This window comes from Capricornis sumatraensis, chromosome 7 (genome assembly GCF_032405125.1).
Source record: "Capricornis sumatraensis isolate serow.1 chromosome 7, serow.2, whole genome shotgun sequence".
Taxonomy (NCBI): Eukaryota; Metazoa; Chordata; class Mammalia; order Artiodactyla; family Bovidae; genus Capricornis; species Capricornis sumatraensis.
The window spans coordinates 67,797,958-67,814,613 of NC_091075.1; the positions used below are offsets into that span (position 1 = coordinate 67,797,958).

Below are 16,656 nucleotides of genomic sequence, written 5' to 3' on the forward strand. Positions count from 1 at the left end.
CAAGCAGGATATGATATCTGTATTGTAAGATTCAACAAGAGAAGCAGAATGAATAGCTAGCTTCCATTTTAGACAATGGTCATTTAGTAATGAAAACTAAAAAAAAAGTTTTTTCTTTAAAGATCAGGACTGCGTATTGTCCCTTTTTAAATAACTTCACAACTGAAATTTACCACTTAACATTTCACATGAAATAATAACACATCAAGTGCCTGAAATACACATCTGTCTATATATAATGCTGACAAATGTTATTTATTTATACAAAGTCTTTATCAAATTTTACATTTTAGATTATACATCATTTTATTAGATTTGTAATTGTTTTCCTTGTTACATAACATTTTAAAAGATTAATTTGTGAGAAGAGTTAAAATGGAATAGTTGCTAGAGTCAACAACTATATATTTCTTTAGATAATTTTTAAGATTGTATCATCTGAACTTGGAGTTACAAGGGATTGCTGAAGTTATAAAAGTATTTTTTCTTTCCTAAGGAGGTTCAAAATAGTAAACGAAATTTGCTAAAAAAAAGGACTTAAAATTTTGAAGGACTAGTTCATGAGATATTAAAAATAAAACTTCATGCTAGTATAAAGAACATTTTAAACTGTACTGTTAAAATTTTACTGAACTCCATCTAGTATGAAAAGTAAATAGACAAAAAAATAAATAATTTTTAACAGCTAAAGCAATTTTTAACTTTTAACACACTAAAATGAGATTCAAACTCATAAATACTACTTTACCTTTGCTTTTTAATATTCAAGCATTTATAAAACATATCTGCTTATCTCAATAATCTGTTATAAAGGCATTCAACTTGCTAGTACTTGATACCTAGTTCGGCTGGTTGGTTAATACACAGATTCCTCAGTATTAAAAGGCAACATATCAGATCTAAACATATACCTCATTGTGTACAGCAGGGTCCCATCATCCTGGATTCGGAGAAGCTTATTTGGCATTGTCATATTGTGTGCCACCGATTTCTTCCCATTGTGGAAAAAGGTATCTGGAGTCCAGATTTTGCTGGCCATTAAATTGTTGAGTCGAAGGATGTTCATAGGACCTTTAAATTTTAATCGTTCATCTTTCCATTTTTGTCGAAAGAAAACATCTATTGTATATTCCTGAAATAGAAAAGAGAATTTTTGAAAATAATAATAATTTTAGATACAAGGATACTATAAAATTAGAAAAAAGTAATAATATAGTTTAAAAACAGAGAAAACTATTTTGAGAAGTGAATTTTGAAAAATCATTCCTTTATATTTATCAATAATTGTTGCCATTTACAAAAGGATAAAGCATGTATATTCACACAATTAGCTACACATTATGAAAAGAAAATGAGAAATACTTTCTCTGACCTCTTTCAGTTAAATAAATTCTTAGTCAAACTGCTTTACTGCACTGTATGGTTTAAAACTACTTGGAGAGGGGGCATGCTTGGGCAGAGTCTGAGTGGATTTGTCCCAAATTACTCAATCACTTATCTCAAGAATGAATAAGCAGGCAGCCTGATTCTCAGTAGCAAAATAAAAAAGGAAGGGAAAAATAGCAACTCTTAAACATACACACTCTCAGATTTAAATGACATTTTCTGTTGCCAAAGAAACTATAAAACATCTATTGCTTTTTTAACCCTAAAAAAATGATGAGATATCATATTGTTAACAAGAAATTATAGGAGATGATGATTTTAATAAAGTTTATTTTATGAATTAGTTGTAATGAAAATACTTTGACAAGGTATTAGAATACTAAAAATATGAATACTTTGCAAACAAACACCTCAGGTTAAAATGTAACTTTAAATATTCATACAGACCAACTATTGATCAATTCCTCTGTTATCATTCTTCAATACTTTAAGTTGCTTTATTCAATCTATCTCTCTCTCCCTTTCATCCTCTCTCTTTATCATTCCCAACCTCCCTTTTCTCATTCTCTCTCTGTCCTTCCTAGGATAAAAGAATGCATACATTTTAAATATGTACAATTCACAATTGTGATCAATACTGACAATTTATTGGATATTAAAATTTCGGTCAATATATGTTTGTGCAAGCACTTTCATGATAAATAACTAAAATGTTCAGTTATGCCTCTGATACTGGAAATTCAGAAACTGTCCTTTGAGTACAAAGCCACAGTCATCACATGTTTGAAAATAAACACCTTAGCAATTGGCAATTTCACTCAACTAAAATTGTCTGTTTAGAAAAAGACATTAAAAAGGTCACATACTTATGACAATATCAGATCATTTTTACAAATCTCACTTAAGCAAATGATTCTGAACAATTCCTCAAAAATTGAATGGATAAAGATAAGTAGTCAGCCACAGGTAATGATATATGGACAGAAGTAAAGAGTGGCCCTGTGTCCTAAACCTTAGTAGAAAATATCATCACCTAATCTACCCTCCTGATGAAAGTGAAAGAGGAGAGTGAAAAAGTTGGCTTAAAGCTCAACATTCAGAAAACGATGATCATGGCATCCGGTCCCATCACTTCATGGGAAATAGATGGGGAAGAGTGGAAACAGTGTCAGACTTTATTTTTGGGGGCTCCAAAATCACTGCAGATGGTGACTGCAGCCATGAAATTAAAAGACACTTACTCCTTGGAGGAAAAGTTAGGACCAACCTAGATAGCATATTGAAAAGCAGAGACATTACTTTGCCGACTGAGGTCTATCTAGTTAAGGCTATGGTTTTTCCAGTAGTCATGTATGGATGTGAGAGTTGGACTGTGAAGACGGCTGAGTACCGAAGAATTGATGCTTTTGAACTGTCATGTTGGAGAAGACTCTTGAGAGTCTCTTGGACTGCAAGGAGATCCAACCAGTCCATTCTGAAGGAGATCAGCCCTGGGATTTCTTTGGAAGGAATGATGGTAACGCTGAAACTCCAGTACTTTGGCCACCTCATGTGAAGAGCTGACTCATTGGAAAAGACTTTGATGCTGGGAGGGATTTGGGGGCAGGAGGAGAAGGGGACGACAGAGCATGAGATGGCTGGATGGTATCACTGACTCGATGGATGTGAGTCTGAGTGGACTCCGGGAGTTGGTGACGGACAGGTAGGCCTGGCATGCTGCGATTCATGGGGTGGCAAAGAGTTGGACACGACTGAGTGACTGAACTGAACTGAGCTCAATTAAAAAAAAAAAAGATTAAAAGATGAGTTTTTAAATTTTATTTATATAGTTTAATTGGAGGATAATTACAATATTGTGATGGCCCCTGCCATACATCAATATGATTTGACCATAGGCATACATGTGACCCTATAAGTTTTTGCTATCTGGTATGTTTTTATGTAAATGTTTCTTGGCAAATGTGGTTTTGCCAAATCCATGTCTGATGCGAACACATTGGCCATTTACTTGTTCAGTAAATGAATATATTTTATAACTTTTTATAAAACTTCAAATTTTCTATTTCTATAAAACTATGAGATGTTTATCTGTTTCAGAAATTCTTGCTAATAGTAGGAAACCTTTCCTATAGACCCCTCACATGGAGATACTCAAGGTTTCCAAACAGTAAGCTTCAGGTGAGCTCCTTTTTTTTTTTTTTAACCTTTTTATTTTGCATTGGAGTATAGCCAATTAACAATGTTGTGATAGTTTCAGGTGAACTTCAAAGAGACTCAGCCATAAATATTTTAAAACTTTTTTAAGAACACTGTTTTTGAGACTTCAAAGCATCCAAAGTGTACTCTGCCATCCTAGGTGAAGTGACTGTGCATTTTTCTCCTCCTCCCCACAACCAGGCACATTCATGTTACACTCTAGGCAATTTTACAATTCCTAACCTTGCCATTCCTCAGATAAAGCAAGTGCTCTACCTGCCTGGGTCAAGAACTCAACCCTCAACCACATTCCCAGTCCCCTGAACACCTGGAAGAAACACAGTCTGTTTATCTTTACTACTTCATAAAGCTTTCCATTACTACAACATCCTATACTGCAATTATACCTTTGTTCTTCTTCTTATATTTAAAATTCTTATCTAAATATAAGAAGTAAATGAAGTTTTGCTAGTAAATAATATATATTATGATACTGGTACTCTCACTATGTCCATTCCCACTAAATGGATAGTCATGTGGGTAAGTCACCCTATGGGAAGAGAAGCTACAACAGGGAACGGTCAAGGGATGCTGACCTCATCTACATTCAGTGTACTGCGATTTGTACTCAAGTAAATTTTCAAGTTATAATATCTAGTTTTGATTAAACTAACTCTAGTGAAAATAAATTGACTTTAAAAATCACTGCTAAGTGATACCATGGATTAAAGAAAACACCAATAACTATACAGTCCAAGTGGACAACAAGAAAAGGGGATAACTAACACATATATATGGAATTTAGAAAGATGGCAATGATGACCCTGTATGCAAGACAGGAAAAAAGACACAGCTGTGTATAACGGACTTTTGGACTCAGAGAGAGAGGGAGAGGGCGGGATGATTTGGGAGAATGGCATTCTATCATGTATACTATCATGTAAGAATTGAATCGCCAGTCTATGTCTGACGCAGGATACAGCATGCTTGGGGCTGGTGCATGGGGATCACCCACAGAGATGTTATGGGGAGGGAGGTGGGAGGGGGTTTCATGTTTGGGAACACATGTAAGAATTAAAGATTTTAAAATTTAATAAAAAAAAAATTAAAAAAAAAATTAAAAAAAAAAAAAACTTAACCACAAATAAAATTTCAAATCAAAAAAAAAAAAAAAAAAAAAAGAAAAGGGGATATCACTTCTATGACTAATATGAGTTCTTCTTTCGTCACATAAAAATGATGAACTAATCAACTCTACAGAGACATATGCAAAAGCAAATTTATAATTTTCAGTAAAGATAATTAAAATGTGAGTTTAAACCCACTGTACTTAATGATGAGCTTCATCTGAAGCACATGTTGTACCATGAAATCCTGGTTAATGATAGTATAGTTCAGTCCCTCAGTTGTGTCCGACTGTGACTCCATGAATCACAGCACACCAGGCCTCCCTGTCCATCACCAACTCCCGGAGTTCACTCAGACTCACGTCCATCGAGTCAGTGATGCCATCCAGCCATCGCATCCTCTGTCGTCCCCTTCTCCTCCTGCCCCCAATCCCTCCCAGCATCAGAATAAGGACATTGCAAATACTAAGTCATTTTGAAAACCAAACATCCAGAATATGAAGATGTATATCCAGAATTGGTGGATGGGTTTTATAAAAATTGGCATGATGGTTAGGGTAAGCAGTAACCAATAATACACTTCTTAAACATGAATTTATGTCCCTTTCTGTACCTATAGCTGTTATTGAGACAAGTATTAAAATGATATGAATTTAGAATCAGATAATTGCTATATTATGAACTATTTAAGCAAGATATATAAAAATAAAGCACATTTAAACATAATAATTATTAAAATATTCTCAGGAATAAAAATATTAGGTAGAGTAAAAATAAAACTATTTTAATAATTACATAATGATTATTCTTGAAAATGACATGTATTTAAATTTAATCTCATTCTAATTTCTGATTTTGTGCTTCTCAGAATACTTCAATGTATTAGTACAAAAGCATATAGATATGTAAACAAATAAGTACAATTGATTCACTCATTTTTGTGGTTTTGATTTCAGGATTAAAATAGAGGGAAAGGAGACATTTCAATTGAATAATATGTACTGCATATCCATTAAGTTATAACAGGATTTCCAAACAAATTATTTACATATTTAATTTGATATATATCAAATTATTTGCATATTTAATTTGATATATATATCAAATTATTTGCGTATTTAATTTGATATATATATAAAATTATTTGCATATTTAATTTGATATATGTCAAATTATTTGCATATTTATATATATTTGCATATATATCAAATTAAATCACATATAACTCACATTCACAGTATTTAAAAAGAATATTCTTGAAAGGTTTCTTAAAATAAATCTCATTTGTCATGAATATACACTAATAAAATAATTACTTGATTTGTATGTTGCAAGAAAATTGCCAGAGATATACAAACAGTACAGCTTCTTCATACAAAGAAGACTTGGTCCCTTGAACCAAGGTTCTAAAGAAATAAATAACACCAAGATCAACTACAAAATTTCTCAGAGAAAACACAAATAACTAAGGAGCAAATTTAGAAAGAAACTAGAAAGTTTCATAAGGACATATTAGCATGCAGCTATCCTCTGGCTGGTGTACAGGACACATTAGACCATTGAGACAAAAGAGTTGAAGAATCCAAATACTTGAAGATTTGAGAAACTCTTTAAGGGGAATTTAATCAAACATCTCTGTTTTATAGATGGATTTATAAACAAATTTAGTGACTGCCCTGTTTCCAATCATTGCAAGGGACAGAACTCAGACAAGGATACGTTTTCCAGCCCAATGTCTTTACTGCCACTAAGTATTATTTCCATCAAATGTACTGCAAATAAGGATATCACTCTCTATTGCACCGTTAATTGGATAAATATGATTTCAAGGACACGTTAACTTAGTGAAGACAGCATATTCCTTACTGCTTGGCTACATTAATTATAAGCCAGGGCTTGTAGCCAATTTCTGAAGAATTTTATCTACTCCAAAACATGACCAAATTGCAGGACTGCTCTTGGAGTGATTTCTCATTTACTTTGATTTACTGAGTGTATTTTAAAGTACCAAAATTTATTTCATTATACCCTTTTGCTATTAAAGGATAGTCTCCTTAAAGTTTCAATCTGTGTTTTTTATCATGAAGAAAAATGAGGCTTATGAGGCAGGTATTCAGCAATAAAGGAAATAACACCCTGAGACTATACAAGAATGGTAAGTTCCAACACTTTCAGTTGGTACTCAAAGGGGTTGGAATTAAGAATCTAGCCTGGTATTAGCCCTGCAAAAATTGCAAAAAGTAAGAAGCTTAAGAACAGATCAGCAGTGTCAATAAACCCAATTAGTACCCATCATAAAACCTTATTATGCAAAGAAGCTCAAACAAACAGACCGCAGATCACCACAGCTACTGCATTTTGGGACTATTGTATGGGCAAGATGTCTGGGCTTTCTCTTTGGATCTAAATGCCTGGCAAGTTTACAAATTAGAAACTGTTGCTAAAGATTCAGATTCTAACAGTAAATGATTTAAAATATCTAATCAAAAAACTTAAAATGATTAATAGTTAAAATATGACCACTGCAATTCATTTTGACACAATGTATTGTTTAAAATTCATTGCAGCCTTATTAACTATGCAGCAGTATTTCTGTTTCACAGGTAGGGAATATTTCAGAAGTCATATTCATTAAAAAAAGAGAAAGAAATCCAACATTTGAACTCAAACCTTATGTTTCCTGACACTATGTTCTTTTTGTTGTATCATATATAAAAACAATCCTTGGAGGTGGGACAGAAATTTCCTTCTTTATAGACTAAAAAATAGACTCCAGTCAAGTGTCATGGAAAGTTACAGGAAGAATTTAGTTCCAGGTTGAGAATCAGAGTTTTGAAATTGTCAAAGTCTTCTTTCTATATTTAAAACTGACTCAAACACAAGATGGAAAAATAACAACAATAATAAGCTGAGTGACATGAAATAGATGTTAAGTGCATGGGCTCATATGTCAAGTAGACCAGGGTACTTGACCTTGATCACGTTACTTAATCTCTCTCTATTTCAGCTGACTTACCTGTAAAACAGTGGCAATTATACAACTTATTTCTTCTAAGGATGAAGTGGGATAATACATGTAGAGTTCTTAGAAATAGTTTGGATTTCAAAGAAGGTAGCCTGGTATAGCCTGGTATAAATCACCTTTGCAGTAGCCTTCTTCCCCAACACCCCAAACTCTAAAAAGGGTGGCCCGACAAGAGAATGACACCCATCAGTAAAAGGCCACAGGCAAAGTGCCAGAGGCAGAGACTAAGTAGGGCACCCCAAAAGAACTATAAAGGAATAAACCAGCTGTGCTTTTGGTGTTTTGGATAATAAAGAGGTCATTGAAAGGAAATCACATGCATGCCCCATGAGAGGTCCTGCGTTCATCTAACAGCCATACAAATGTCACTGACTGCCAAGATAGAACCACCTATAGAACGGCTAAGTAAAAAGATATTTCCTAATGTCCCAGTTCATCCCACCCTCTTCTCCCCACCCTCGTGGCCACGTATCTGTTCTCCATGTCTACGTCTCTATTCCTGCCTTGGAAACAGGTTCATCAGTACCATTTTTCTAGATTCCACATAAATGTGTTAATATACGATATTCGTTTTTCTCTTTCTGACTTACTTCACTCTGTATGATCGACTTTAGGTCCATCCACATCTCATCAAATGACCCTATTCCATTCCTTTTAGTGGTGGGATGGGGAGGGTGGGAGGGAAGTCCAAGAGGCAGGGGATCGATGTATGCATATGGCCGGTTCACTTCAGAGACTAGCACAATTTGGAGCAATTATATTCTGATTAAAAAAAAAAAAACACACCTGAAAAATGTTTGCCAATAAAAGAGATATTTCCTTCCTTTTTATAATCTTCCTTTTCATTGCCTCAACTCTAGAAAGACCAAGAAAGAGGAGAAGAATAGTCGATCACAGCCCACCAGCCAGTATGCAACCCTTACCTGTGACTATAGCTGAGAAGAGGAGACACGCCCTAAATGACATAAAATATTGATATTTAAATCAGACTGGACTGAGCTCTTTGATATTTGAAAGTGAACAGAAGCTACAAGGGGCACCCAAGATATTACATGATATGAGGAAAGAAGATCGATAGAATGAAGTGCTGTTAAGTTTGCTTTTGAATTTCTAAAGCCCTTGGGATGCAGTCCAAAGGCTTTCTTATAGCCTTCAAAGCCCTGCAATGGTCTCTCCCTCCTTTAAGTCTGCAGTCTCATGCCTAGCAATTCTCCATACACTCTGCCTATGGCAATATTGGTACTGCAGGGCCTCATGTGTCGTGCTTCACCTTACTACCCAAACTCATGGAATTCCCCTGTAGTCTCTTGCGGATCAACCCCTACATCTGGCAATATTCACTCCACATTGAGAACAAGGACAATGACCACCTTCTTCAATGCATCACCAGTATCTAACTGCCCAGAACATAGGAGGTAAATCCTAATTAGTCTATGAATAAACAAATGAGAGGAATCACTGGGAATTAAGCGTAATAACAAGGATTCTGGGCCATAACAGCTCAAACGGTACACAAGGAGAAAGGCATCAGCAGGGGCAGATGGTAGCACAATCCCCTAATCCTTACATTCCCAAGTGTGTGGTATGAATGTGTATGTGTATACATGCCTATGTGACTATATTAAACTAATCACAGTAAGCTCTTTTTCTATATAATATTTATGTATTAAAATATACTGACACATATCAAAAAAGCCATGAAATAACAAGATCTGTGGTAACTGAAATCTACTATGTTTCAAGTTTGATTTGGAGATGCTTTTATGGAGTTTTGGGGCAAATAGCTATAAGGCCCTTCATGATTTGGTTCTAAGTTATTTTCTCCTCTCCCCCAAATCCCAAAGAGCATTCTAGGCTGCAGTCACACTGAACTTTTTAAAGTTTACTAAATTCATCAAGCTCTTTCACTTTGTGCTAAAACACTCACTCATCCTGTTACATAGCTGGCCAAACTTTGTCCTCTGCTGTCTTTTTTTCCTAGAAATCTAAGCTGAGCGGAGAAGAATTGATGCTTTCGAACTGTGGTGTTGGAGAAGACTCTTGAAAGTCTCTTGGACTGCAAGGAGATCCAACCAGTCCATCTTAAAGGAGACCAGTCCTGGGTGTTATTTGGAAGGACTGATGCTGAAGCTGAAACTCCAATACTTTGGCCACCTCATGGGAAGAGTTGACTCATTGGAAAAGACCCTGATGCTGAGAGGGATTGGGGGCAGGAGGAGAAGGGGACAACAGAGGATAAGATGGCTGGATGGCATCACCGACTCAATGGACATGAGTTTGAGTGAACTCCGGGAGTTGGTGATGGACAGGGAGGCCTGGCGTGCTGTGATTCATGGGGTTGCAGAGTCGGACATGACTGAGAGACTGAACTGAACTGAACTGAACCCATATGCTCACTACTACCATATCAATCCATAAATACTTCAATAAAAACATGACCACACTGTTTTAAGATTGATGATTTTTTCCTTAACTGTCCCTCCAACTATACTGTGAGCAACACGAGGGCAGCCCTGTTTATACTTAAGTATTCAGCTTCCGACACTGACAGATATACACTGTGTACTTAGCAATCTGGTTGAAAAGACCAAACACAACTCATGCCTTCTAGTAGCTCAGGCTGCAATAAAGAAAAAAGACATGCAGAGTTTTATAATACAGCATGCAAGTTCATCAAAAGGAGTCAAAGTCATGTTGTGGAGCATGGGGATCAGAAGGATTGACTCTGCTTGTAGTAGCCTAGAAAAACATCAGGGAGGATGAAATTTGAGCTTGGTTTTGAATAAATGAAAGCTCTCCAGTTGGCAAAACAGGAGGGAAGGCATAACAAGAAGAGGGAAAAACATTTGCAAGGCCACAGAGTTGTTAGAGATAATGGCAGGTTCTGAGAACAGAAGTTCAATGCAACTTAAAAAAAAAAAAAAAAAAAGCCTGTCTGACAGTCATAATGCCTTACAGCTATTGCCCTCTGCCTTCCCTCCTCGCCTCAACCACATGGCTTAAAAATGTTGCCTCCACTCTTTCTCCATTTCCTCACCTCCCACATGCCTCAACCCACTGCAATCTGGTTGCTTTTACCATGATCAACAAATACCTCTTTGTTCTTCATCTAATGACCCAGCTAAATCCTTTCCTTGGCTTTACCATAATTTATGACACTGTTGTTTTCTCCCTGCTTTTGTAATGAATGCTCTCTTGCACTGGCATTAAAACCACGTTCTCCTGGTATAGTTAACCCTTGGGAAAGTGCCCATGCCACCTCAGACCTTCTGTGTTTGGCAGTCATCTATGTGTAATGGTTTCTCCTGGAGAACGGAGGGGCATACACTAGTGATGGTGTCTATTATTCCTCATGGTATATAAATTCTGCAGAGTTCTCCCTAAAAGACAGGCCCCACCCTTGTAACCTTGGGAAAGAACATACAACCTGCTGCAAGTTTTATTTTAAAAATCACTTCATGTCCAGAAGCCACAGTTGTTTGTTATTTAGTTTATACAAAAGCATAGGGAAGTAGAAAGGAATGCTCTCTCCAGAGGCAGTCATGTGAACTATGGCTGCATGTGCTTAGTTCCTACAACCCTTCTTGCTGCAGAAAAGTGACTTTTCTGGCTGAAGTCAAACCACCTTTATCTGCATTATTTTCTGTAACTTTTACCCCACTCCCTAAATGAGGTTTTACTAAGGGTAAAACCTATGGGTTCATCCCATTACCAAATGAACCATACCTCCTTCAGGACACAGAATCCTACCTGGACAGAGGGCTGTAACTGATACAGATATCTGACTACTGAACATCATTGCATCTGATAAGGAAGGAAAAGCAGTGCTCTCCAATGTAGACTATTAAGGTTCAAAGCACAGTCTAGTTGAGAGAAGGGAATGCTCCTCCATTCTGACAGACATCCTTGGTTGCTCCTTCTCCGTCTCCTCTACAGTCTTTTTAATCCTCCTCTATTCTAGAGTTTCTGTAAAAGCATGATTACCATATCACTCTAATCTCTTTCCTTGTACAAGTTCATGTATGCCCATAGTTTCAGCTTTCAGATGACTCCTGTGCCATCTGCACTCTAAGCCTTTCTCTTGAGCTCGATCTAAGCCTGCTACCTAGACATCTCCAAGTAAATATCTTACAAAGACCCCCACCCAATATGTCCAAAACATATTCATCACTCAGACACAAAAACAAAAGCAAACAAACTTTTCCTCCTATGTTCCATATCCCAGTGAATGGTACCATCATCCATCCAATGCTCCCAAACCTTCATCCTATATTTCTCCTTCAACCTCTACCTCCAATAGGTCACCAAAGCTTGCCAATTCTATCACAGCCTTTAAATCTTTTCAGTTTTGTTTTTTTTTAATCTTCAGTCTTTCTACCTGACCCAGTCTGCAATCATTTCTTGCCTGGTATACAGAAGCTTTCAAACAATTTTTTCCTTTTCTCGCCCTCTAATATAAATTACTAGATTGCAGAAAATCTGACTCTTCACATGCCCTCTATATTACCCCACCCTCAAACACAAAAACAAAGCAAACAAAACTTTCCTTCCTATGTTCCATATCCCAGTGAATAGTACCATCATCTATACAATGCCCCCAAGCCTTCAACACTATGATGGTTTTTGGCTTCCCTCAACATAGAGTTCAGAGAAGGCAATGGCAACCCACTCCAGTACTCTTGCCTGGAAAATCCCATGGACAGAAGAGCCTGGTAGGCTGCAGTCCATGGGGTCGCTAAGAGTAGGGCACAACTGAGCAACTTCACTTTCACTTTTCACTTTCATGCATTGGAGAAGGAAATGGCAACCCACTCCAGTGTTCTTGCCTGGAGAATCCCGGGGACAGGGGAGCCTGATGGGCTGCTGTCTATGGGGTCGCACAGAGTTGGACACGACTGAAGTGACTTAGCAGCAGCAGCAGCAGCAGCATAGAGCTGAATACCTCAACCTGTTAAAAGGCAGACTGTCATGTCCTACAACAAGCAATTATGATTCCATAGATCTTAGAACGAGCCTAGGAAATAACTTTTAAAATAAATACCTCAACTGATCCCAACACATTTCTATGAATCTTATTATGAGGAAAATTATTAAAAACTCTAGCTAGGAGGGTGCTGAAAAACACGGGCTGAATATTCCCTAAATCTAATTCTTATGCTTCCAAAATATCAATAACTTTACAGTAGTCAAATTCTACATTCTGGCTTTAAAACGAGTACATATTATTAAATTACCTTTGATCTATAGTATTTGCCACATTTTTAGCAGTTTCCTTATTTAGACACATTTCCAAATGTCAATTTCTGATAAGGATTAACATCTTAAACTCAAGATCAAATTTCAGCCAAATATCAAGATGTAATAATTCTCTAACCTCCTTATGATGTTAACCCAGTTCAGTTCACTTCAGTCACTCAGTCGAGTCCAACTCTTTGTGACCCCATGGACTGTGGAATGTCAGGCCACCCTGTCCATCACCAATTCCCAAAGTTTACTCAAACTAATATCCATTGAGTTGGTGATGCCATCCAACCATCTAGCCTCTGTCGTCCCCTTCTTCTCCTGCCTTCAATCTTTCCCAGAATCAGGGTCTTTTTAAATGAATCAGTTATTTGCATCAGGTGGCCGAAGTATTGGAGTTTTACCTTCAAAATCAGTCCTTCCAATGAAGATTTAGGACTGATTTCTTTTAGGATGGACTAGTTGGATCTCCTTGCAGTCCAAGGGACTCTCAAGTCTTCTCCAAAACCAGAATTCAAAAGTATCAATTCTTCGGCGCTCAGCTTTCTTTATACTCCAACTATCACATCCATATGTGACAAGTAGAAAAACCATAGCCTTGACTAGATGGACCTATGTTGGCAAAGTAATGCCTTTGTTTCTTAATATGCTGTCTAGGTTGGTCATAACTTTTATTCCAAAGAGCAAGGGTCTCTTAATTTCATGGCAGCAGTCACCATCTGCAGTGATTTTGGAGCCCCCAAACATAAAGTCTGATGGTTTCTACTGTTTCCCCATACATTTCCCATGAAGTGATGGGACCAGATGCCATGATCTTAGTTTTCTGAATGCTGAGTTTTAAGCCAACATTTTCACTCTCCTCTTTCCCTTTCATCAAGAGGCTCTTTAGTTCTTCACTTTCTGCCGTAAGGGTGGTGTCATCTGCATATCTGTGGTTATTGATATTTCTCCCTGCAATCTTGATTCCAGCTTGTGCTTCATCCAGTCCAGCATTTTTCATGATATATTCTGCATATACATTAAACAAGCAGGGTGACAATATACAGCCTTGACATACTCCTTTCCTGATTTGGAACCAGTCTCTTGTTACATGGCCAATTCTAACTTGCTTCCTGACTTGTATACAGATTTCTCAAGAGGCAGGTCAGGTGGTCAGGTATTCCCATCTCTTAACAAATTTTCCAGAGTTTGTTATGGTCCACACAATAAAAGGCTTTGGAACAGTCAATAAAGCAGAAGCAGATGTTTTTCTGGAACTCTCTTGCTTTTTCAATAATCCAGAGGATGTTGGCAATTTGATTTCTGGTTCCTCTGCCTTTTCTAAAACCAGCTTAAACATCTGGAAGTTCCCAGGTCACGTATTGCTGAAGCCTGGCTTGGAGAATTTTAAGCATTACGTTGCTAGCGTGTGAGATGAGTGCAATTGTGCGGTAGTTTGAGCATTCTTTGGCATTGCCTTTCTTTGGGATTGGAATGAAAACTGACCTTTTCCAGTCCTGTGGCCACTGCTGAGTTTTCCAAATTTGCTGGCATATTGAGGGCAGCACTTTCACAGCATCATCTTTCAGGATTTGAAATAGCTCAACTGGAAATCCTTCACCTCCACTAGCTTTGTTTGTAGTGACACTTCCCAAGGCCCACTTGACTTCACATTCCAGGATGTCTGGCTCTAGGTGAGTGATCATACCATCGTGATTATCTGGGTTGTGAAGATCTTTTTTGTATAGTTCTTCTGTGTATTCTTGCCACCTCTTCTTAATATCTTCTGCTTCTGTTAGCTCCATACCATTTCTGTCCTTTATTGTGCTCATCGTTGCATGAAATGTTCCCTTGGTATCTCTGATTTTCTTAAAGAGATCTCTAGTTTCCCATTCTATTGTTTTCCTCTATTTCTTTGCATTGATCTCTGAGGAAGGCTTTCTTATCTCTCCTAGCTGTTCTTGGGAACTCTGCATTCAGAGGCTTATATCTTTCCTTTTCTCCTTTAATTTTTGCTTCTCTTCTTTTCACAGCTATTTGTAAGGCCTCCTCAGACAACCATTTGCCTTTTTTCCATATCTTTCCTTAGGGATGGTCTTGATCCCTGCCTCCTGTACAAGGTCACAAACCTCCATCCATAGTTCTTCAGGCACTCTGTCTATCAGATCTAATCCCTTGAATCTATTTGTCACTTCCACTGTATAATCATAAGGGATTTGATTTAGGTCATGATATTAACTACTGAACTACACAATATCCCAATAATTTCTGGGGTTTCTAAGAGATAATGTACTCTATGTTTTCATAAGACAGACAATTATTTACCCAAGGGGACTTATATGATCAATAAACCAAGGTTTCCATTTACCTGACTTCCTCGTTTTAATGACCTAATGGTAAACCCTAGATCAGAAATCTTGATATGATTTCAAAGTGTCAATTATTTAAGCTCTAACCCTAATACTTATCAGTCCAAGAGATAACCACTTGGGATGAGGTTCTTAGTCTAGGTTTCAGTGCAGTAGTTGATGGCTGTACCACTATGTCTGAAGAATATGCTCACATAGCGAAAATGCTTACTAGAATGGGAAAAGATCTCCTATGCAGACCAAATAAAAAGGGAAAAAAACACACACTGAGGAGTTATAAATTACTCAAATGTGCAATTAGATACTATCTACTCTGTAAGTTAGCTCCTAGTACATTCCCAAGTTTACCTTCTTACTCATGAATTTTTTTAAAGTTGAATTTTTGTAAAAAATCAACTTAATTGCAAACACTGTAATTAGAATCTTTAATTATAATTTAGGTCTGCAACTTTCTTTGGGCAATTATGCTAGTTAATGATTCTGAGACAGCAGTGTATGTGTGTGTGTGTGTGTGTGTGTGTGTGTGTGTGTGTGTGTGTGCTTGCTCCTTTGGGTCTTAATTCTTTTTGCTAGGCTGCTTTTTTCCTCTCAGGCTAATGTCACAACAAATCTGATCACTGACCTACACAGGCAGACTTAGGAGTTTAGGTTCTGCTACTGAGTATGCACATTGCATAGAGATAAGAGTATCAGCTAAGTCTCCCAAAGTGAACTTAAATTTATTTTTTACTATTTACCTATTAAAAAAATGCTTCTGTAAGATATGAATTAGATACCTTCATATCCAGTTTTGTGTATGGGCAGTAGTAACATGAGTATCCTGCCCCTCTGTATCATAATAAATTTCTTTATGTTTAGAGTAGCACTCATAATTTTCATTTCCTGACCTGGCCATCCATGCTAACATGAATTCAAACTTTTGCTCATTATGTTCCTTGCTTTCCAACAAAAGTAATATCAGTTGAAAATCATTCCATGTGAACAACATGAAGGCCAAATCATGTCTATTTCACATGTGTGGAAATTAAGCTCTGTCTTCTCTAACAGATTTACAGTATAAGGGAGTATCTGTGTCTGTGTTACACATGTATATAGATTAAGCAACTTTCATTTTCTTCTCTAGATTCGGGCAAAAATCAAACAGTAGCTGTTCAGTGATCAAACTATCTCTGGACTCTCTCTCAAAATCCTCTTCATATTACACACATGATATACACCTCTTATTAGTGAACCCTTCAGCTCCAAATTCATCCTCTTTTCCCTTTCTTTGAGACACGAGAGAAGCACTCTGTCACTCTGCTCCTTCATCAGCTCATGTAATGTTAGGCCTTGT

General features: G+C 36.9%; 1 protein-coding gene across 3 annotated transcripts in view; it reads right to left on the reverse strand.

The window, feature by feature from the left end:
* The window catches only part of GABRA2 (gamma-aminobutyric acid type A receptor subunit alpha2), a 156,540-nt gene that overhangs the window by 68,971 nt on the left and 70,913 nt on the right, over window positions 1-16,656 (reverse strand). For all 3 annotated transcript variants that reach the window (XM_068975088.1, XM_068975087.1, XM_068975086.1), the window contains exon 4: window positions 912-1,132. In XM_068975088.1, the coding sequence (XP_068831189.1) occupies window positions 912-1,132 (221 nt within the window). The remainder of the gene's footprint in view (window positions 1-911; window positions 1,133-16,656) is intronic.